At 32.2% G+C, this 24,796-nt stretch overlaps 3 protein-coding genes across 4 annotated transcripts in view; 2 read left to right on the top strand and 1 right to left on the bottom strand.

Moving 5' to 3' along the window:
• The window catches only part of Clic (chloride intracellular channel protein 5), a 49,976-nt gene extending 37,071 nt beyond the window's left edge, over window positions 1–12,905 (top strand). Inside the window, exons 2-8 of one of the 2 annotated variants that reach the window (XM_090111377.1) lie at window positions 5,768–5,869; window positions 6,463–6,627; window positions 9,335–9,474; window positions 10,028–10,130; window positions 10,622–10,732; window positions 11,261–11,326; window positions 11,867–12,905. In XM_090111377.1, the coding sequence (XP_089967503.1) occupies window positions 5,768–5,869; window positions 6,463–6,627; window positions 9,335–9,474; window positions 10,028–10,130; window positions 10,622–10,732; window positions 11,261–11,326; window positions 11,867–11,962 (783 nt within the window). In that variant the 3' untranslated portion in view covers window positions 11,963–12,905. The remainder of the gene's footprint in view (window positions 1–5,767; window positions 5,870–6,462; window positions 6,628–9,334; window positions 9,475–10,027; window positions 10,131–10,621; window positions 10,733–11,260; window positions 11,327–11,866) is intronic. The other variant, XM_090111378.1, reaches the window with a different exon arrangement.
• A 142-nt stretch (window positions 12,906–13,047) lies between these two features.
• LOC149901035 (mitochondrial coenzyme A diphosphatase NUDT8) lies at window positions 13,048–14,223 on the bottom strand. Its single transcript, XM_090111380.1, has one exon. The coding sequence runs from the start codon at window positions 14,113–14,115 to the stop codon at window positions 13,459–13,461; it is 657 nt and encodes a 218-aa protein (XP_089967506.1). The 5' UTR covers window positions 14,116–14,223; the 3' UTR covers window positions 13,048–13,458.
• Window positions 14,224–15,571: 1,348 nt separating this feature from the next.
• Window positions 15,572–16,607, top strand: LOC149901034 (mitochondrial coenzyme A diphosphatase NUDT8-like). The gene has a single exon (XM_090111792.1). It carries the CDS (start codon window positions 15,711–15,713, stop codon window positions 16,368–16,370), a length of 660 nt encoding a protein of 219 aa, XP_089967918.1. The 5' UTR covers window positions 15,572–15,710; the 3' UTR covers window positions 16,371–16,607.
• The last annotated feature ends 8,189 nt before the right edge of the window (window positions 16,608–24,796 follow it).

Raw genomic sequence — 24,796 nt, 5'->3', positions numbered from 1 at the left:
ATGCATTAAACTCATTATCCGCCTCTGTTTATATTCGTTAATAAAGTTTTAACACTTGTTAATTAAGACAAGCCAATCGTTCCATTTTCCGGTAATTACTTTGATAATCTAGTCAATTTTAATACTGAATTATAATTTGTATAGTCAATGATTGTTTTCGTCACACAAGGTTTGTTCCTCAGTGAAATCTTCAGTGCCAATTCTATTGCACAGTTATTAAGCACAGCTTTCATCGACCGCCGTTCATAATCATCGTTTTGTCTAGCCTCGATCGGATTGCAGAACGGTAGAAATTCATCGTAAGGCAAGACGGGTTGGATGTAATTAGAGAGGTCTGTACTTTCACGGTCGTGGTCGGCCCTGGTCAAGTTTCACTGTCGCGGGTCGCTGCACTTCTCAGGTGTTGGCGTCTTGTACGAATCTTCAAATGTAACTGACAAGCTTGAAGGACTGTAGATTTCATATACACTGGGATGTATAAAAGGAATCACTAAATGTACAATTAAATTTAACGATCCCTTTTAAAACGAAGCATTTTTTATTGACAGGTTAAAAAGTAAAAATACTTTTTAAAGCTTCGATGTTGCAATAATAGTTTTCGTAACACCAACGTCTGCCGCTTCTGTCGGATTGTTGACAAATTGCGAGATAAGTCGTTGCGCGTGGCGCCGTGACGGGCTCTCTAGTTTTTCACAAGTATCTGTAAAAATGGATCGACTCGCGATGTGCGGGAGACGTATGTGCCGCTTTCGTTTTCACGAAACTAAAAGTGCCTGTATGTTCGGGTGGTGTCGTTGACTTGGATGTTTGTTTGCCACGCCTGGTTGCTTCTGTGCCGTACTATCTCATCCTATCGTGTAAAGCCGCAATGCCGTAATTTGGCGTCAAGATTTATATCGTTTTCAGCCCGTCCACGTCGTAGCGATCCGCATCGTTACTTCCTAGTCTTGGCACGACATCGACATTATCCGCGAATACTTTATTCGCGTTTATTTCTCTATGATTTATAGCGTTTTCTTTATGAAAATTTAAAACGTAATAAAGCATGGATTATCGGTAAATTGAATTAATACCTCGTATATTTAAAACATTAAGCAAAATTATGCGCAATGGTGATATTGCGTTCAATATTTATGAAATACCACAATCTATTTGTATTTTCTAAAGTATCGATGGCTTCTAGGTCTCGGTTATCTAGCATTTCATGAAAGTAAGTATAGGTCTACCAGAATCTGATGGCATATTTATATTTAAGAAATAAAAGATTTTTATGTGGCAACTTATTTGACAACTATCAAATTGGATGTCAAATTATTTGTCTTTTTTGCAGTTGATGAATAATTTTTAGGATTTTGTCTAAAAAATCTTCGAAAATGTCGAAAAAGCCGCTGCGATCACAAGCAAGAGGTGTTGTTTATAATGTGTATAGAAAAACATTCGATGAAGAAGGGTCAAACACATCACAATTTTCAATTTTGAAGATTTTATTGGTAAATTGGACTTACCCGTTTTGATACTATAAATTAAAAAAATATATTATATGTAGGTAACTATAATATTGTTTGTTGATTAGAATATAATTTTATGAAAACTTATTACAGGAGTTTCCAATACGGCTATTCGTCAAGTCCATGCTGTCCATGTCAATTTTATAATGTGTGTCTGTTAATACTTACGAAAATAAACATAATTTTATTTTATTTTTATTTTATTTTATAAAAAATTATAAGCAGTTTTGATCTACATTATCATTATATCGATATTTTCACATGGCATACTGGTAATGAATATACAAATATAGGTATGTGTAAATAATAATATGTATTACCTGTATAAAAGTAATTTGTATAATTGTATATTATACATGTAAGTATGTACCTACATAATATTAAGTGGATATCTCATTATTGTCCACTTATGTAATGTGAGTAATGATATTGAGGACAAAATAAAAAATAAGCAGTATCAAGATCGTTCAGTCCATTTTCCCTAGGGTTGCACACTCAAAATTTTGATTTCCCTAATTGCCATCAGATTCTGGTTTACCTATAGTACTCTATATTCCATAGAGCGTAGACATTTTTAAATAGATACGTTTGCTGAACATGTATTTATTGAAATCCAATTAAAGGGCAATGGACGTAACTGTCTTCAGACTGGAAAGTGTCTCTACATGATATGATAGTGATATGTGTATGTGCATATACCATTTTCAAATGGCATCTCCAAATGATCTGTTTCAATATGAGTCATATACGCTTTCCGCGCGTTGCGTATATGCAACGATAACATTTATTCAAGGACGCTGAAAATTGTCGTTCTCGTTGAAATTACGCAACAGATTGTTCAAGCGTACAGCATGCAAATCGGGGAGGCGTTCACATTTTCATAGCGTGGCGTGACATTATCGATTGTCAATAGCAACGCTAGTTTTCTAATTGTTAATACAGTCTGCTTTGTAACGTCATGTTGTTCGTCTATGTAGGTGCGATACGCGCCATTGATCCACCAGGTTTCTATTCCTCTCATTGATTGTAGTGAAACCACACTGAGGTTGACCACGAATGTTTGTACTGTTGTTTGTGTAATTAGGACCGTGGTTAGCGACGATTTCTCTGCTTGTAAATGACCTGTTTCTGGTATTGTCTAAACTCTAAACAATGTCTTGTGTACAGACCAACAACTTTTAGTTAAATTAGTATTAAGCGTGGGAAGCATCATTAGTTCCATAATCTATACAATTATTTGAACATGTCTTGTTTTTGTTAATTAATGAAAATATATAGACTCAGTATCCTATTATTTGTTGCTTAATGCTTTGATATTATTTTAGTATGGTTATCTCAAATTAAATATATTCTTTAATAATTTAAGTTATATATATATAAGTATATTGGTTGATTTTTCTTAAAAACTCGATGCATTTCCAATAGAAGTGCAATTCTTACGTTTCACAATAAAGTTGATAGTATTCGACTATCTAAGAAATTCCATCAAATTATTGCAATTTTAATAGTAGAAACTTTAATGTGAATAGCCAATAAGAATTGAACACCGTCACATAAACCTGAGTGCACTGTACACTTCCAATAATCGGTCATGTTGGTCACACTAGCGATGTAGCTCGTGCAATTGAAAACAATAGCGCTAAACACAAACAGTGGCTTGTATTATCCATATTTGTATAGAGAAAACGGCCAGCGGAGCCTTCGGCAATTTGTCAATTGTGTCGTTAACTGGTTATGATTATGGAGCGTGTCCATTTGACCATAACGAGCGAGGAGAAAATGCTTGAAAAACACCTTTGTTACTGCACTCCGCTAAATAGCCAATAAAATGTTTGAATGTGTTGAAACTGAAACTCAAATGTTATAAATAATTGAAGTAGTAAAAGAGCAACAAGCTGCGTGCGTTTCAAAATAAACAGACCTGTTTGCTCCAAGTACGCAACTGTGAGAATAGATATTAGATGGAAATATAACCGCTTGTATGATCTTCACGAATCCGTAGAAAGTTCACAGTCGGCACAAGACCCTTTGACCTCAAATAGTAGGAACCAATGACTCATGGGCACACACAAAGAAATTGCAGACATCCAAGCAAGACAAAAGAATAGCTATGTAGATGTTGTTATGTGTTAGTCAGCTTTTAGTGCTGCTTATCATTATATGCTGTCAGTTAACTGCAAACTAATGGATATGGGCATTATGTGTAAATGAATTTAGTTCGAAAACTAAGCTTCGAAACAGTAATTTTTATTAGTATAATGTTGGTTAAATTTTGTGTTCTCATCATCTTTCATTAGATTATATTTTAACTTGTTTGTAACAAAAACTCTTGTTGAAATCGAATAATTCTGGTACAAATAAACTGCAGATTATATTTGTACGATGTATTTATTTGTCTCTGCCACATTTAACATTCTATCCACTTGCTATAAAGACCGCCAATGAGGTATTATGCACATTTCCTTAAGTCTATTTAAATGGGTAAACTATCACGTTTATTTGTTTTCAATATATCTTGGACAGAGTAAATACTTTGTTTTTAACGAACAATTAAATATCAACGTAAACATGCATAGATAACATATAGAGATATTAATTAGGATAGTGGTAGAATTCAAAATCAAGTCATCTGGAATCGGGTGTGTTTTGTCGTTATTTGCCGGCTCTTGTATTGTTGCTTACTTCCTCATTTCTATGCAAAGTAAAATTAAGCAGTTTACAAATCACGTATTCAATTTCAAGAGATTTCTTCCAGTGTTTTAATTCGAGATTGATTGATATATTAATACATTTTATACCCTCCTTCCTGTAAAATGTTTTGAACAAAATAATGATTGTGGTTATGTAATGCACTTGATACATAACACACCCGTTCGATCAGTTGTCGTTTTCTATCAAGGCATTCGAAGGAAAGCTCAGTAAATACTTAAAAAGGTAAAAGTTGTTAGTACAAGTTCGACTGAGTAAAATACTTATAAATATAGCGCACCCAGTTCAATACACTAAAACTTGTTTTTTTCTGTATTGCTTCTTAATCTTATAGACGTAGTTAAAGCGTGGTAGCTGGATTTAATTCAGAATTTAAATTATGTAAGTTATTACGTAAGGATTTTGGTTTTCACTTCTGATATTGAAACTCAAAATGTTATATACTATCCCAAAGCCAATAAAAACTGCATATATTATCTAAAAAATTTTATTTGATGTTTCAGAAAGTTAGGTATCAAAATTACATTTTTACTAGTATCTTAGCCTAAGAACTCTAAACCTAGATTGACGTATCTGGTAGGAAACAAGGATGCATTTGGTTGACTAACTGAAACAACCGCCTTCCTTTGACCTCGCTCTAACAGCACAGTTTTTCACGACATAGTTTAAGGAAGATTAAACGAATCTAGATGAAGCTTATCCGGTGTCTAATTAAATATTTTCCTCAAAAAGTATATTTGTATTTAATTGGAGAATGCATTTACGCATACCCAGGGCCAAAGCATCTTAAATATTTACATTTAAATGTTTAATGGTTGGTTACGCATTACCTACACGCTCTAACTTTCCAAATAATTTTTTAGCTCATAAAATGAACATTAATTTTTAGCTTTATTTGTTTTAATTACCAAGTAAAACATTATAATACAGTAACGTTCACTGAAGCATCGTTAAAAAGGGAAATTAATTGTGTAACTTATATTAATTAATAATTATTAAGAGCGGATAATACCTCCGTTATTAACTAGAGCAGTTTTTACGGAACTTATGAAATAATAATTATAATTGAAATGCTCACTAAAGGAATCCATTAACGAACAATTAAGAATTAAATTGGTCTTCTTAACGTTTATTTTCGTCGGTTTATATTTATGTAACAATGAATTTAGATACATACTTTTGAATTGCTGTTTAAATGTTTAATTTTAATTTCAAATGGATATTTTCGTACCTGATTAAGGAAATAGAAGTGTTTGGTGAACTTTTTCCGAATAATTAACAATTTTATCAAATTAAAATATTTAATCTATATTAAACTACTATATATACTATATATAAATACTGTCTATACAGTAGATTTTTTTGGCTAGGTTTTTTTTTGTACTTAGAAGTCAGTAGTAATAATGTGCCTTTGGCACTTCCTTATTTTCATCAAACTTAGGTACATCATGTATCATACAACTACAATGAAAAATCTTTTTATTCTTTTGAGTAATGATACATTAATATATTTTTCCAATTTGTTAATAACAACATGCATTCTCTTTCAGGCTTCCACGATCGACGGAAGGCGGAAGGGAGCATGCCTGTTCTGTCAGGAATACTTCATGGACCTGTACCTGCTAGCAGAGCTCAAGACCATCAGCTTAAAAGTGAGTTTTACAATCCATCCTTATGTCTACCCTATATTTCATAAGAAGAATTGATAACGGAACTTTATTTTGCATATTTAATTCAAACTTGAAAATAATAACGTCACGTATCCCATGTATCGTCAATTTGTTGCAGATAAAGATAAACAATCATTTTCTATTTCACTATGACTAGACAATATTGTACTAACTTTCTTCGCAAGTAAGCGAAACCTAATCACAACAACAGCTGTTCAAATCAATCGATGTGTATTAATGAATATTCACGGCCCTGCGCTTCCGACATTGTCGGTCAGGTGCAATGCCGATATAGTCTGTTAAATCCGTTCAGGCCTACGAAGTATTTAACATACTTAACATGTCTTTTATTTAACCTTTGTTGAGGTTATAGTATAATTAAGGTGTCCTTTTACAGTTACTCATTATATTTTTCAGAATTAACTTCTAGCCTAAATGTGGGCGTGATAGGTTATTATCATAACTTTTCATTTTCTAGGCTAAGTTAGTCCTTGTGACAATCTCAAGAGCCGAGGAGGCTATAGATATTCTAGGCTTCAATATCACATATAACTGGATACAAATGTTACTTGCAGGTAACAACAGTGGACATGCAAAAGCCGCCGCCGGACTTCCGCACGAACTTCGAGGCGACGCATCCACCGATATTGATTGACAACGGGCTGGCGATCCTCGAAAACGAGAAGATTGAACGGCACATTATGAAGTCGGTGCCTGGTGGTCACAATCTGTTTGTACAGGTGCGTTTCTGCAATTATTATCTGGTCCAACTAACTCTCCTATTTAATTTTATAGCGTTCAAATCACTACATAGTATAAAACAAAGTCGCTTTCTCTGTCCCTATGTCCCTTTGTACGCTTAAATCTTTAAAACTACGCAACGGATTTTGATGCGGTTTTTTGTAATAGATAGAGTGATTCAAGAGGAAGGTTTCAGTATATAATTTACTAGCGACCCGCCCCGGCTTCGCACGGGTGCAATGCTGATACTAAATACACTACAGAAAAACTGTGAACGTTGTATATTAAAAAAGAATAGCGGCCCGCTCCGACTTCGTACGGGTATTAAATAGATAGCCGGGCCGCGGCCTGCCGGTACCGCCGCAAACGCTACGTCCCGCAATTTTTAAATCTGTAATATCTTCGAAAATATTCACTTAAATCATACGGTGTAAAGGGCCATATAGATCTATATTAAACGAACAATGTATTCAAGGTATTTAATTGGTTAAGGATTAATGCTGTATTGGTTAAAATCGCATCGAAAATTAGCCATTATTTGTCGTAAAATGTAAATGACAAAAAAAAGTTATTGTGGGTTATCCATAAGAGATAGACATATACCATCGCGGACTTTTCTGTAGACATTTTCAATGTGTATAATACTTAGTACATTATTTTGATAAAACTCGTAGGGTTCAGCCTGCGTTTGCAATATAAGCGGAAAAAATGTAATTTTTTACGACATCACTGTAGAAACCTCAAAAATAACAGTACTTCTCCACTATTTAATGGATGTAATTATACATATAAACCTTCCTCTTGAATCACTCTATCTATTAAAAAAAACCGCATCAAAATCCGTTGCGTAGTTTCAAAGATTTAAGCGTACAAAGGGACATAAGGACATAGGGACAGGGAAAGCGACTTTGTTTTATACTATGTAGTGATTAGGTTTTAGACAAAGCGGGCGAAGCCGCGGGCGGAAAGCTAGTGCTTTATAAATGAGTATTTTTCTATTCCTTTGGCATATTAAACCGAAACGTAGAGTCATGGGTGGCCATGGTCCGGCAAAAGACGCAGGTTCGAATACCGCCTAATGATTGAAATTCTCTTTTCTTTAAAAATTTCTACATAGTCCTTTCGAAAGGAGTTCTCCTGACTTTACCCAAGATCTGACCTGTGTCAAACTTTACTTTACCCATACGAAATGTTCAAATGGCCTCTTTCGAAGATATTTTATCCACTGACTTGTACAATAAAATCGAATCGTATCCAATCTTCGAAGTTACAATCGAATGACAAGAAAACATTCAATTTCTACCGTTCCAAGAAACCGATCAAGAATCGTGCGTCGATTCTCGCATTGTCAATTTTTAGAGAATATTTATAAATAGATTAACTTGGAGCGGGATTGTTGTTTCAGTTATTTTTTGTCTCATATTTTTCACATAGTTATGTATATATTAGATACTTGTTTCCAGTAGCTTAAAAATCTTAATTTTATTCCTATTATCTATGAATGTAATACTAATTATATGCATGGCATAAGTGTCGCTATAAAACTGGTTTTGCCAATATACACGTTTCGATTATTATACAAATATCGTGACTATAATATGTTAAATATTTGCTATAATATGATGAATTGATTAAAGATGAGGTATTTTTAAGCGTTCATTGTATTATACGTTTGAAGTAAAACTTGTTTTGTTGTCGAACATTATTACATTAACATTGAGCACTTATTTTTAGGCATTTTGTCTTCTTTGCTAAATTCGTAGGTATATTCATGAACAAAATAGTCTTGATCTGAACTGACGTTACTCAGCTTATTATTTCAGTAACTAGAATATTTTTAGCACTAACTTTGGCCAATTAAAAAAAACGCATTAAAATCAATTGTGTATTATTAAAGTTCTAAGTATACATAGGGACAGTACAGACAAATAAAAGTGGCTTTATTTTATACCTAATATTAATAATTTAGGATCTCAACAATATAAAAAATTAGAATGTTTAATTTTTACAAGTGCTCCTAAATAAATAGTTCACTTTAAATTCCACAACATTTTTCTTACAAAACATAGTAATTGTTTTCAGTACAAATAAGGGCGTTTATTAAATTTCGCAAACGTTCAACAAATAACGTACAGATAAAATTATCACGATAAGAGGTTTATGATAACATTACATAATACGAGGTGAAGTTTAGAATGTTGTTACGAAATGTTGGCAATTATTTGTTTAAATAAAAACTGTCATCAATTTTATTTCATACAATGGACTTGTTGATGTTTGTACTTTTCAAATATTAATTAGTTAAGAAAGAAAATTTTGGTATTAAAAAATTCCTCTTATCCAATTTTGAAAACAGTTAATCATGTGTCATAATTCATAAATATAAATAGCTTGTTTTTTGTCCACTCTACGAAAAATTTATAAACTTTTTACCATACATGGTTACTTGTCATAATATTCAAAATTTAAGGCATTTTTCAAACTATCCAAGTAAAGTATCGAAAAGACCCTAGTAATATAAAGTTTGGTAAATTTTGTGAATTTTAGAACGTAATTATATTATTTATGCTCTAATTTGTAGATTCGCATTACTCAATACCGAAACAATTGGACAATATATTTAACTAACAAACCAAACCTATATTTATTCCTTTCTTCTTTAACATAAATGACATATTTTTATAATCAAATTAAATCTATTTCCAGGACAAAGAGGTCGCGTCACTGATCGAGAACCTGTACTCGAAGCTGAAGCTTGTGTTGGTGCGCAAGGACGAGCAGAAGTCGGCCTCGTTGCGCGCGCATCTCAGCAGGATCGACGGCCTGCTCGAGCGCAGGGGGACCAGGTAATCCTACTACTATTATAAAGGCGAAAGTTTGTATGTATGGATGTTTGTTACTCTTTCACGCAAATACTACTGAACCGATTACAATGAAATTTAGCACACATATAGAGGTTAACTTTGATTAACACATAGGATAGGTTTTATCCCGGAAATCCCACGGGAACGGGAACTATGCGAGTTTTTCTTTGAAAACGCGGGCGAAGCCGCGGGCGGAAATCTAGTACTAAATATTTTATTTAGATTACTACTAATAATTATTACTTAGGACAATACTATTACTAATGATTACTATCCTATTTCATGCTAGCCCACTTCATACTATCGTACTGACATTTAGTACAGACATAAATAATTAAGGTTAAGTATGTTATTTTAAAACTAAATGAGGGTACCGTCATGAATAAAAAATATCGTTAAGTAAAAGTGGTAGGTTACCTACACAAAATATGAAATTTTCAGGATCATGAAAAACATTGTCTAACACTACATACATGAACACGCCATTATAAATTATACATAAACATATTTTAAAGAATAATGTTATTTCCGACAGATTCCTGACGGGTGACACAATGTGTTGTTTCGACTGCGAGCTGATGCCGCGTCTGCAACACATCCGCGTCGCCGGCAAGTACTTCGTAGACTTCGAAATACCGGTAAAGATACTTTATTTAATAATTTAATCATAATAAATATCAGTGTCATTCAAAGATTATTAAGCAAAAAACCGCTTGGTATACTTTCGCTATTTCTAAGAAATTATCTTTCTGTAATGTTGAAATGAAAATAAATTAATAAAATCCTTGTCAAATATTTAATATCAATGTAGCAACACTTATTCCAATGTCAAAAACTATTGTCTATGAGCTGTCAAATGTCACAACAATTACAATAACCATTTAAAAATTAAAAGAAAATGTATGCGTGTACTAGAGTACACACGTAAGAAGTGAAACTTTATGACTTTATGACCGTAAAAATGTCACGAGTATGGCGTAACGCAAAAATGTCACGCGTATGGCGTAACGCAAAAATGTTACACTAAATTTTTGTCCAACCCCGTTAAAGAAGTTTTCACTTAAAAATAATAATATTACGTCCATAATATTATGTTAATTTTATACATGTATATTATTTGTGTCCACAGACGAGTTTCCGTGCCCTTTGGCGCTACATGTACCACATGTACCAACTCGACGCGTTCACGCAGAGCTGTCCCGCTGACCAAGATATCATCAACCATTATAAGTTACAACAGGTATGTGTTGTCAAATGTATCTTGTGATGTCATGTAATTAATATTGATAATAGGGTTTTATTCGACTCGGTATGTCGATGTAGGCGACTAGTTTTCAAAAATGTTTACCGTACGATTCTGGCTGTTCTAGAACTATGAAAATTAAATACTTTAGGAGGTGTATAAACACAATACTATACTTGAAATATAATGTTTAAAATAAATCCCATATTTCGTATTACTTCTTATTTCTATGTAAGCCTTTTCCTCGTAACTGTACTTTTTATTCTTTTGCGAAAAGTTGCCATTTAAAAATAGGTCTCCTGTATTTTTTTGTTTTAATCCCAAATTTTGTAATCATCCTTACAAATTCATCACTGGCAAAATTACTATTAAACGATTTGTTCGCTTGAATCATTTCGTAATTCCTTTGTATTCCGCTACAATTTACTTTTATTTTAATAGATTAGAATAGCGCTCCTTACGCTTTTTATTTATTTTATTCTATCATGTTCGTATTCTTTTTTTCTATCTATCATCCCTCTGCAGTTATCAACAAAAGGTTTACTTACACCAACGATGACACGGCAAAGAAAAGTCGACACTGCGACGCCGGTATGTTACGGGTTCAAACTGTGTCGTAACACGCTCCGTGTACATAGCCATTTCATAATAAAAAAAATAATAATAAAAAACTTCATACTAAAATGTGCCGCCTAACATTTACATAATCTGTGCCGTGTAAATGGCTTTGTTGTCTGTGGTTTCTGTCAGTGTAGCCATAGGAAATAATTATTTTTAAGGAAAATGGAAATTATGGATACATTTTTGTTCCGGCCTAAAAATGCGTTAAAATATTTTGGCTATGCTGTACTAGTACCATCTTTGTGTTTGTTATGTTATTATTGTAAAAATATGTACTCTTGCTTGGTTGGTTGAGGTAATCTTTAGAAAAAAAACATCATTAACATTTAACTTATTCTCATTAGTTAAAATTGACCTTTCTATTATAATTATATAAAAATAACAGCACTTTTTGAATATAACTTTCCTACTTTTAAAACTATACTGCAAAATTATTAAAAAAGTATTCTCATATATGAATCGTTTACAATTACTTCTGACACACGAATTATACATATTTTATCATTTCAGGCGCTAAAAATGAAGAAACACGAAGAACTGGAGACGCCGACATTCACAACATCAATTCCTATCGACATCAATGATTTAAACAACGCAGAAGAATAAATAATGTTACGCGAATCCGAGCCTTGGTACAATAGGCATTAAGCTGAATTTTCGGTCTATATTGCCAATTATTGCACAGGGGAATCCGTCTATTGTTTATTTTTGGATTCCTGACATATTTATAACCATGTGATATCCCACCCCACATACCCTCGCTTGTTTCGTGTTGAATTATAAAATTTTATTTTAATTAAAATAATCTTTAGAGCTATTTATCTCTAAGCTATATTTTACAAATTTACTTTGAAAGTAATTGGTGCATTTCAGAATTATTGTTATTGTTAATTATTTAGTATAGCGAGAGGTATTTGCGGCCATTTTAATACGATTATTATTTTGTTACACGGGCAGAGGTGGCAAGTTTTTTTTTTTTCACCTAAATTATATTTTATCTATATTTATCTTCACAGTGAAGTGACAAGTTTTTTTTTAAACGATTGACTTTATAGATTTAGATTCAGTGTTCAAACACAACGAAAAACATTCTGACATATTTTTGTATTATATTCGCAATTATAGAATAGGATTCGGTATTTTTTGTTTGTTCTGGACGTAGTTTAGTTATAGATAAGTGACATCGCCATTATTTTATCCTCTGCCTTTACATTTTATTTAGCGTTTCGCTCTTGCCTCAAAGTTACCTTAAAGAAGGTGGATAAGTACTTATTTTCCTTGTTTTTCCTGAAACATGTTTCTAGAGACATCTAGATTGATAAATGTGAGGCTTTAAATCAAACCACCTAACAATAGATTAACTGTTGTATATTTCTTGTATAAAATGTATTTTTAGAGGAAATGTAGAACAGTTCCAATACCTTTTTAGTACACATACCATAGTAAAGGGCGAAGGACATCAACATGTCAATTGGACAATGTATAAAATATTAACTAGATTATAATGTAAATGTTAAGGAATAAACCTGGATTAATATTATTATTTTTTTATTTGAGTTTTATTTTATTTTCCTTTTCCTATTTTTAATTTTTAATAAAAAAATATTTTATTTTGGTATTTTTTTTAATGCCTTTTTACTTTTACTTCTTTTTTCTTCTAATTTAAAATGAAATTTATTTAAGCTTGTAGAAGTATGCCAAATGCTAATGTGATAATATGTAGCTTTTGTACTTTTAATAAAATTTTCCAAAAAATATTCTAGTATTTATTGTATAAATAATATAAATGCATCACAATCTCGTCCATAATTACAAGGCAGGCACCCAAATACTTGATGTAGAGGAATTTCATCCCAAAATTAAATTTAAATTACCATTTTCTGTAATAGAATTATTTTTTGGTATTAATTTTATTTGAATAAAGAAGTAATCCATCTCAAAACAATCACCCTACTCTCAGGTAGGTGGTTTTAATTTTTTTTACATTTATTCATCACATGTTTCAGCTATTAAATAAAGATATTATTATAAAATTAATTTCAAATATACAAACATAAGCCTCAAATAATATGAGAACTCCCTCTTTTGTTAATTTTCTATATTTATGATTCACTTATTACAATTTTCTTCTTCATCCATTCATTTCTATACACATCTTTAGGTAATAAGCAACTCAGAAAGACATGTGTTATATATGCTGTTATTCCCCATATTTTATAATTCTCAGCCAAAAATACAGTGAGGATGTAACCATTTTTAAACTGGGTGTAATATTGATTCTTTGGATCACACAATACATGAATTGGTACTGCAAAAACCTCCGATACTTCCTTTTCGTTTATAAGTAGGTCTTCAGGATTTAAATTTGAAATACAACCTACAACAGGAGTGACCATTATTGAATTGTCCCGCCCTGGGAATGCAGGCCCATGGCCCCAAACGTCTATCTTAGATGACGAAATGCCTATTTCCTCCTCAGTTTCTCTCAATGCAGTTTCAACAGGCGTCTCACCCTTATCGGTCTTTCCTCCAGGAAAAGATATTTGACCACTATGACCTCTCAAATTCGTAGATCTCACGGTATATAGAAGTGCAGCATCATCTTTAAAACGACACATCGGCACTAAAACAGCAGCTGTAGCCGTGGGCATCTTTGCAGTTTTTGAAATTGGCACACGAAACTTTTTCAAATTTACCATACATCGCTCACGAGAAGCAAGCGAGAAAAGGTTTTGTAATCCAAAGACAGAAGAACCCATTTTAATATTAATTTAACATATATACACGTTTTATATTAGTATGGTATACATTAGAGATAAGCGTTTACATAATATTATTATATTAACAAAATTTACCTATAAAATTTTCAGTTTATTTCTCTATCTTGAAAGTTGAAGTTTGAAACTTTGAACTTTGGTCTTTGAAGTTTACGAAATCACGAAATGTCAGTGTCATCGTATGGGGAAGATAAAATGTGATTGCCAATAAATACATTGTGTAAGTGTGAAATAGGGACAAAAATTACTTCTTTTATACCTGTTTATATTTTGCCATTGACGATTTATATGATAGATGTATCACTTATTTTACGAATTTTTTTAAGTTATTAATTTTACTCTATGGTAAGAATTTGGCTTAAAGGTCTCGTAGCCAAAACATTTAATTAAAAAAAAAAAATGAATTGTCAGTGTCATAGTGGTATCATACTGTCACTTTTCAGACGTCAGTGTCGAAACTCATAACGTCATTTACATTTTCTAAAGAAAAATGTCTTAAGGCCGCTGCATACGTGACGGGATTTTACCCGGACGGGACGTGACGGGAAGTTTTGGAAACATCGTTGCATACAAAATGTATCCAAATACGCATATGTCACGGGAACATCGACGGGACGGGAACGTGGACGGGAAAAATATCGTCGCCGACGATGTTTAGCACGTCCCGTCCCGCACGTGCCCCGTCCCGTCCGTGATTTCGCTACGTATGCACAGTCGCTCCGTTCGTGCCGGAGAGATTAATAGTGACGCCTTCCAAGTATCGAAAATGGACGATGAAAAACTGATCGAATGTGTACGCTCTTATCCAGCGTTGTATAATTTAGCGAACCCACAATATTTAAATACAAAATATGGCAATTTTATTTTTATAAAAATTATTTATGGCGTAAAATTGCTGTGAAATTGTCATACAGTGAAAACGGTAAGTGTTATTTAATGAATATATTGTGGTATTCCTAACTATACTTAGTCCTTTTCACCTATGATGATTCCTGTGACACTTCATCGTGTTCTGAATTACGTATTTTATGTTTAAAATGCCAAAATAATTTTAGTGCATAATATTTTTGTTTTATGGCGGCATTATTACCAAAAATATAAAAATGAAACATCTTAAGCTTATAAATCAAAAACAGTATTGTTTTGTTTAAATTCAAATTCAAATTTCTTTATTTGCAGAATGTAGATTACAAAGATGTTAATGTTTTCTTGACGGTCGTAGCTTCTTCGTCATCTAGAGCAATAGCAATTAAAGCCAATTCTTGAATTGAAAAATCCATCTTTCGTTGTTCACAACACTAGCACGTTAGATCAGAATCACGTCACGGTGCGTATGCGTTTGCACCACGTTCCCGTTGTGAACGAGGCAATCACGTGCCCGTCCCGCTCACGTCCCGTCCGAGGTATTTTCCCGTCACGTATGCAGCGGCCTTTATTTATATTTTTATAATTTGTTGTAACTTTTGTTGCCAAATCAAATTATTTTCAAAGAAAATGGGTCCAAAGTTCAGGTTTTAATTTTTAATACCATGTAAACATTCAGACCGTAGGCAGTGTTTCGACGTTTAACTTTAAACATGGTTCTGTCACCGCGAATATTGCTGTCGAATCTTGCGCGTGAGAAATGTAAAGCGTGTTTGAGAGAACAGCCCCAATTATTCATTCAAAATGGTGCAATATCCGAACCAAAAGCTGCAGTTCTACTGCCACTATGTGTTATAAATGAAGAGGTACATATTTTGTACACTTTACGGTCATCCGCTTTAAAAACTCACAGTGGTCAGGTATCGTTTCCTGGTGGTAAAATTGATAAAGGAGAGGATGTAATCGACACAGCGCTAAGAGAAACAGAAGAAGAGATTGGTATATCTCGTGATGCGATCGACGTTTGGTGTACAATGTCCGCAGTTCAGGGACGCGATAAGAATATGTTGATAAAACCTGTCGTGGGAGTTATCAAAGATTTTGAAAAGCGAGTATTAGTGCCGAATTCCCATGAAGTAGAAGAGGTATTCACTGTTCCCATATCAGCACTGTGTGATCCACTGAACCATGCACACTTGATGTTTGATAACACACCTCTACCAATATTTTTAGCTGGCAAACATAAGATATGGGGTATAACAGGGTTTATTACCCACTTGTTCTTGCAGTGCTTCCTTCCCAGTGAGAATTATTTGGTTGACTTTATGAGGAAAAAGTTCGAAATGAATGAACTTTTGCCATCTAAGTTATAGTAATAGTAGCTTGTACATATATTTACAAATGATCAAAAAGTGAATTATTGTAATGGGGTAAATGAAAACAATGAAATGTAATAAATAACAAGGTTTTATTTAACTTTTTGTACACTCATGACTTTATATAAATTACCAATACAATTGGTGATGGGTTCTAGGTTGCTTGATTATTCATAACTGTGATATGTATTTTATGAATAATTTATGTAAATTTCGAAATATTAAATTATTAAAAAAATGAAATTGTTTTAATTTTTCAAAGTAGGTGGTAACAGCTTACAATCCACTCTTGAAATCATTGGCAGTGAAAATAATTGTATGTAATTCAGTCTACATTCATATGTACATATATTTCTGTATCTTATCATATCTGATGCACAAATAGGTTGATATTCTGATGTACAAGCGCAGTACTTTTCACCCCAATCCCATACTTGGCAGTGTGCCAACACACACATAAACAAAAAAATAAATGCTGAAACAAAAACGAATTTAGTAAGTATTTACTCCTTTAGTGATCTTAAATACAAAAAAGCAAAAAGCTTACTTACTAAATATCAAATAAATAAGGATTAGCACTATTCATCACATCTCTTTTCCTTAACAATCATTAGTTGCTGACCATACAACCTTTCGAAGGTCTTCTTATAGCAATTAAATTCACAATGGTTATTAAAGCTGTTTCCATCTGAAGAGCACACTGGGAAGTACATTTTATCGCAAGGACATTTAGTGAAAAGTGAGTATGAGTCTGGTAGTGAATAGCAAGCACTTGTGGTTAACATTATTGCCAGGAGAAAAACTGAAAAACAAAATTGTACTTAAATTTGCACACACAAAAACAATATTAATTTTTCGCTGCACAGATTTGTAAGGATCTGTACGTGTTTGTAATATGAATATTTATAAAAAAAAAATATTGCCGTAGTTTTCATATTATCATTTAATTTATTTTAAATATACAAAGATAGGTTCTTTCATGAATTAAACGAAACACGACAATTTAATGGTGTTGTTGAACAGCATATTTTGAATGTATTAGCGAAGGTAACGAGCAAGTAACGAATCTACTTAGTTAGGTAATTACAAAAAAAGGAGTTTAATTAGTCAACTAGGTACAATGTACTCAACATAAATAGGTACATATTTGAGTAAACACCCTGAAACCTTTATTCAAACACATTGATATAACTATAATAATATGTGTGATAGCTACAACTTTAATATATAACAGTGCCAGTACAATAAAAAAAATATTATAGTACTTACCAACTTTGGAATCCATTGTTTACAAATCAACTGACTACTGACTAGTTCTGTGTTCGTGCTCACTTTGAAACCTTCGCCGCTTTTTATACTGTTAATTATTGTATTATCTCAAACTGATTAAAGAGCAAGGATAATAAAGGTAAACCTGGCCTGGATCCATGAGTGGTAATTCGCAATAAATGAAGTAGATACTATAACCGCTTACCGCAGTTACATTAACGATACTCGACACTGACTATTGTTTTTTTTATCTGCATTTCCGTTAAGCGCCTAGTTTATTCAGTATTTATAGATTGTAACTTGACTGTTGCGCACCTGCTTATTGATTGAAGTAAATAATATCTCAGCCCAGGCATGCCTATTAATAATTGTAGAATATTATCGGAACATTTGCATAGTAACTACGTGTTCGTAATATATTTGACCAAGTTACGTACTTAGTCAGTACAAAGGTAGGTAATTGATTTGTCGTTTTGTTGTTTGGTGTAATCCAAAGACTACTATGTATATACGGACAGTGTAATCTCCCTCAGTGTCAATTAAAACTGTGTTTATAAATTGCTTATTGAGAAGCCATGGGTATAGTTTATTAGCCGTAGAAAATAAATTATATAATCGTCTAGTTAAAATAGCTAAGTCGTTATAAAATGTTTCATTAAAATGAGAATAAAACTCTTATTTTACTTCTTTTCCAGTTATTTTACTGCAGTAAACTTCAGAACAAATACAAAAATCTATAATAGGTAATTGCGCGTGACTGTAATTTTTCAATTTATTTAATTCAATAAAACAATAAGGGAGCGTTAAAGAATGTTGTTTATAGCTACTTTATTTCTTATTGATAAATAAAATTAACCCACGCAAGGCACCCCGCACCAATGAATATAAAATTTTTGAATATATAACGTAATTCTATTCTATTCCTAGGGAATCGCAATAAATAAAATTCTCTACGGATATTTATACCACAGACTAATAATAATATACTACGTATACTGTCGATGTTAAAATATATGGCATTTTAAAACAATGACTCTTTATCTGTTCCTAATGAAATAAATAGTTAAATACTAATGTAAATTAAAATTAACAATGAGGATATTTTAACTCGTATTTGCGCACTTTATTACTTCCCGTCAAAAGCCTATCTTTTGCGGTTGTTTATTTTCAACGCCATAGGAAAAAACACGTAAGCACTTCGCCATAATAAATATTGTCGTAATAAATAATAAAACAGTTATTTATAAATTTAATTTACCTGCTTCAAAAACGGAGAAGGTCCTAATTCCTTAGTACTTACCACTGTTTTTTTTTATTTTATATAGGTACCTAGATTACCAACAAGTAAATTTGAAAATACAATATCCTCTGACGTTTATTCTGAAACACGCAGGCAGAAAACATCTGATTTAATAATAAATTATTATTTTTATTATAAAGTCAATATGTAGGTAAGTACATAAATTAAAGAATTTGCGTAAGTTTTATTATCTGTGATACAGTCTTGACTCTTGACTCCCTACATTATTCCTAGACCATGCATAGGTAATATTTGCTGGCTTCATATTTTAGTAGTATCCCAAAGAATATAATGTATATTATGGCAGTATCCTATGTATCTAACTACTTACATAGGTATTATCTTAATTATCATCACCTTTAGTATGTACCTATGATTTTAAAAATAACGGCTTATGGTTTCAAAAATCCCCCTAAGGCCTATAGGGTACAACCAAATATGTACCTACATAATATACAATATTGTTCTTTATTTTATTGTATTGTCGTGTAGACAAACTAACAAAGAGTAAGTAGTAAGTACCTACGTTACGAATATATTATTTATAATGTAACCGACTACTTACGTATGGTATTAGTATTCTTGACATGGCATGAGGATTTTAATTTTGTATTTTATAGTCCACAACTTTATGAGTTATGACCATGTTATGACGTATATTAGTGCGTAGCTGTAAAAAATAAGAACTCAACCGAAAACGAATAGGTACTAAGGTACTACTTAGCTATTGATAAACTATTTCACGCAAAAGTTTTTGGGTGCTGCCTGTCGAAGCTTTAGTATCTACCTATCTGCTTTTGTTCAGTACCAAAAGCATTAAAGACAGTTGCTTGAGTTATTATTAAAATGAATATGTATGTAATTATTATCATGTATTATATTGTAAAACACTGTATTAGATTTTTGTACACACACTGTATCTGCGCCGGCCAATTAAAAGATCTTCCACGTTATATTATAACTTTATATGTGATTTTATTTAAGTATGTACCTACTATTACAAACTAATAATAATGTACTACGTATACAACTACTATAGATATTAGGACACCTACATTAGGCTAGCAATTTTAATTCGACATCAGTGATCTGAAACCAATAGTTGTGAATAGCGATTGTTGCGACAGGTCTTCCTTAAAACAAGGAAATATAAAACAAAAGAATAATAATCAACTAGTTATATTAATATTCAGTAGCCATTAAATAAACCATCAAAATCAACAGACGTATATTTCTCATGGGGATACGGGAATTCACCCTTTGGACAATATCTAACTTAACTGATAGGTTACCGACCAAACAATATATTCGCATAGGAGTTGGTTATATATAGCACGGTTACGGCATAGCACGGTTTTTCACGCGTTATTTATACTGATGAAACTAATTTTCACCACAGTTTTCACCGACGCACGTACCGCTTCTATTGGTAAGTCCCAACCTTGAGTAGAACGCGAACGGGTGTAGCATTTACACCAATTACCAAAATGCCTAAACGTAAAACTTGTATTAATTGAGATGCATTTTATTCTCTTTGGTTAGGCATTTCGTTTAGCGAAAAAGTATGAAATTGAAATCACTATCTCTCTAGGAAAAAATGTTTAAAAAATATGGCAAATATTATTTTGTAAACCAAAATATACTTATGCATTGTTTAAAGGCCATACATAACATTTTATTATTATTCTAGTTTTCGTAGTTGGTATTAGGTAGGTACGTATACATAAAGAGGAAAGGTTTGTAATTATGTATGTATGGTTTTCACGCATAAACTACTGGACCGATTTTGATGAAATTTGGCACAGACAATCTTTAGACCCTGAAGAACATAGGCTACCTTTTATTGCGAAATATGTACCACGGGCGAAGCCGGGGCGGACCGCTAGTAGAAGATAAAAATGTTAAAGGAAAAGCGCCATTCAACAAGAACAATGCATAAGGGGTTGAAAGGAAGGGTGGGCAATGGTAATTATAATTATATATGTAAGTAAATTAATAATTTTTAATTATATAAGTACGAGGATGGATGTTAGTATTAAGTAACCCGGAAAATAAATTATTCCTATTTTGGAAGTTATAGGTACTGAGACGTCGAGTGATTTTTGGTAGGAGAAAATTTTTAAATTCCATAATATAGCTAGGTATATATTATGACTATAAATTTATAATGTATTATGACTATCTAATTTTTTTATTTTATATTATGCACTTGAAAAATTTATTATAACGTTGCCAACTGCTGTTTTAAGAAAGTGAGGGTAGCTCTTTTGAAATTTTCGTACCTAATAATGCAATCAAATATATAAAAATGAGATTTTCACGCTCGTCGTAATAATTATATTATCTGATAACATCTGATATCAACTCTATCTGAGTAGGTACCTTTTTCAAAAATGTAATTAATAAATAAATAGAAGACGTAAGTAGGTACATAACTATTTTTTTGTATTCTTCTGTCTGTCCAACGATATCCACTTATCTAAATCAATTAATCACATGCACGCAGTACATGGAAAACCTTTAAACTTAACAGATAAATACATATGAGGATATATATTTTGTATGCTCAAGTAATAAGTAACTTGTACTTAGTAGTTACTTACTTACCTTATGTTACAGCAATATTTAATAATTTGCCAGACTGTGATTATAGATGCCATTTTTTTTAATTATTTTTTTTATTCAGTTGGTCAAAATCGAGTCTAAAGAAGTCGGTTACATACTAACATACAAGGCTAATAATACTAACATAAAAGTGTGAAATAGTGACACTGTTTGGCTAAATGCCTTAGCTATAAAATTATTGAAAAGTGGAATCTCTAGTTTATCTACGAATACCAGTTATGGAAATATTTGATTTGGAGAAGCTCTGTAAAACACATATGTATTGAATTAAACTTCTTCAATCCAAACCCTATAGTGCAGTAAAATAATCTAAAATCTTACGGTGCATTTACATCAAGCGAACATAGAGCTAGAGCAACGAAAGAATGCTCTACGCCTGTTTACACTAAAATAATTTGACATTGTAAGGGTTAGAATGAGCATTCGCTTGATGTAAATGCACCGTTACACAATTGAAGAATGACACAGCGATAAATAAATAAAATTACAAACAGGAAACCTTTCAAAAGTGTTTTCGAATTAAACCGCAGCATGAACACAATAATATAATGACAATATGCAGATGAAATCATTAAATATAGAGAATACTAGCTGTGCCCGCGACTTCGTCCGCGTGGAATATAGTGACTGCATAGTTGTTACTACTTAACTTTTATTGAATAAACACGTACTACCATAAATAATTAAAAAAACTTTTAGTAAAATTTATTACTAAACTGAGCTAAAAAAATAAATGCCTAATTAATTTTCTACGTAAATTTTTTTTTTAAATTATGTCATATTATTTTTTAGGCACCAGGAAGGAAAGGAGCAAATTTATTTTCCTTCCTTCCTTGTATGGATGTTTTTGACAGTATATTATTGTGCAGCAAATGAGTGCCGAGACAAACGTCAAAACGCAAAGGAATAGAATCCGCTATCGATACTAATTGACATAAGCGTACTGATGATGTTTTGTTAAAGATTTGTTCACCCTACCAACGACGACGACGATCACGAACAAAATTTTCATCCAGTCGCAATTTAATAAAATTGTGCAAAACACATCATACGCTTATGACAATTAGTATCGCGGATTCCTTCTATTCCTTTGCGTTTTGACGTTTGTCTCAGCGCTCATCTTTCCTGTCTCGCGCCTGTAGTAACTAAACCGTTTAGACTGTGCAATAAAAATTAAATTAAAAAAAAAACCCCAAACAATCATATTTTTAGGTAACTACCAGATGAAAAAATCCCTAGGATCATAAGAAATTAGTTGGGTATTTTATTTTTTAGTTTGTAATCATGTCACTTAGTTTACCGAAGAAAGAGTATTTTCATTTCATTTCCCTAATAAATAAAATAATGTTCCTGATTATGATTCAGACAGAAAAAGATTCTAAACTAGCGTATTATAGATACACTTAACTTTAGCCTAGTATTAGTAGACATTTCGATAAAACTTATTAACAATTTCAAGTACCTTTAGATATTATAATCGACAATTGAGCACAGTGAAAATTATATTAATTTCCTAAAATTAGAAATTCTTATATGAATATATAAGTACAACAAGTCCTTTAATTAGGATGTTGTTTAGCCTACCTATCTATCAATTTAAAGGGCTATTAATTATGCATAAAAATTGTTGCTTCATCAGCGAATGCTGTAACTGGCACTTATATTATGAAAGGGTTGCTGTCGTTGAGCAAAATTCAATCACATATTTCAGAACGAATTTTGAGACCATGGCAGCATAATATTCAGTGGGATGGAAGTAAGTAAATAACAATATTTGTATGTAGAACTTACACTAACGTACTTATCGTTACTTGTAGGAAAATCACCATAAGTATATGTATTTGAAAAGTACCTAAAGTGTGAAGTCAAAGGTGCTAAAATATTATTTACCTAGTTATATGTAGGTATGTAAAATTCATTACAGTGTTTTAGTGGACTATGGAATATAAATACTTTACCTATGAACTACCAAGTATCTCGATTTTAATAAGGACAAAATAAAAAATAAATAGTATGTTTTTCGGATAGCCTGTGTCAGCAACTTGTAATATCTAATTTCAAATTTGCATAATGACAATATAGAATACCTACAGGCGATCATAATAAATTATGTAATATATAAATCCACAAAATACAAACAGAACTAGTAATTACTTATACACCTTCTAAGTGTAGAAGTATTTACGGTACATTTACCGATTTCAGGATAAATTTTTAGAAAGTTAATTTCTTAACCCGTGACGCGTCCTATGTACAGACGGTTGCTCATAACTAAAACTGTACTGTAGCGTCCTGCGTAACAACGACTGTTCATAACGCGGCCAATGACTTTGAAGGTCACCTGTAGTTCTTACAAGTGAATGTTTCCAGTATAAAAAATATTTCTCTATGCCTTAAACATTTATAATTCGAATCGACACGACTCCGAGACAGGCAATAGAGACCAAAACCACAAAATAAAAAAAAAAGTGAATCATTGATTGAGTTGCGTCATCGGCCATAGTTTGTGACATTTGTCTTGTTCAACGAATATTTGGATTGTGAATTATGCCGAGAGGAATAATTAGATGAGTGATAATTGAGACGTATATTACTGGAAATTTTACGTAGAATACGTTTATGATATTGGTTTTAGGGATATTTGAAGAATACTCAGTGAAAAAGTGTCTCAACTTTTCAGTGCGGAAGACGCAAAATGGCGCTTTTTTTCTTGTTTGTGAATAATGGAGATTTGTTATTATTCATAGTGAAATACGTTGTGTTAAATGTGTGAAAATATAAGTGAATGTATTTGGCAATCGTGTAGTGATATGAAAACGTGAATATGATCATTTGATGACTCAGCATTATCATGTAAGTGTTAGTATGTAAGCAATTAAAATTAAAACAAAAGAAAATCAATTTTTTATAATTTTATAGAAAAAATATATCGTCATGATTACATTTTTATGCTATAACTAGTTTCTTCCTCTTTCCAAAAATATATCATACATGGCATATAATTATAGAACAATAGGGTAAATAAAATTTTCAAACTCGGTAGTCATAAAAAAGCTAGATTTCGTGAACTCCCTTGACACTATCGGGATCGGTGCCGGCTGTGCGCCGGACGCGTCACGGGTTAAGTCATCAACGGTTGTTACCCTGAAAATGTAGTAATCAAAAAAACGCGGGAAACTGTCATGAAAAACAAAAACATTTCCGCGTAATACCTATGTGTACTTATTAA

The sequence above is a fragment of the Colias eurytheme genome, chromosome 17, assembly GCF_061535395.1.
Source record: "Colias eurytheme isolate Ceu_HAF_F1 chromosome 17, ilColEury1 Martin Lab GWU primary, whole genome shotgun sequence".
NCBI classification, from domain to species: Eukaryota; Metazoa; Arthropoda; class Insecta; order Lepidoptera; family Pieridae; genus Colias; species Colias eurytheme.
This window is presented reverse-complemented; position numbering and strand designations above follow the sequence as displayed.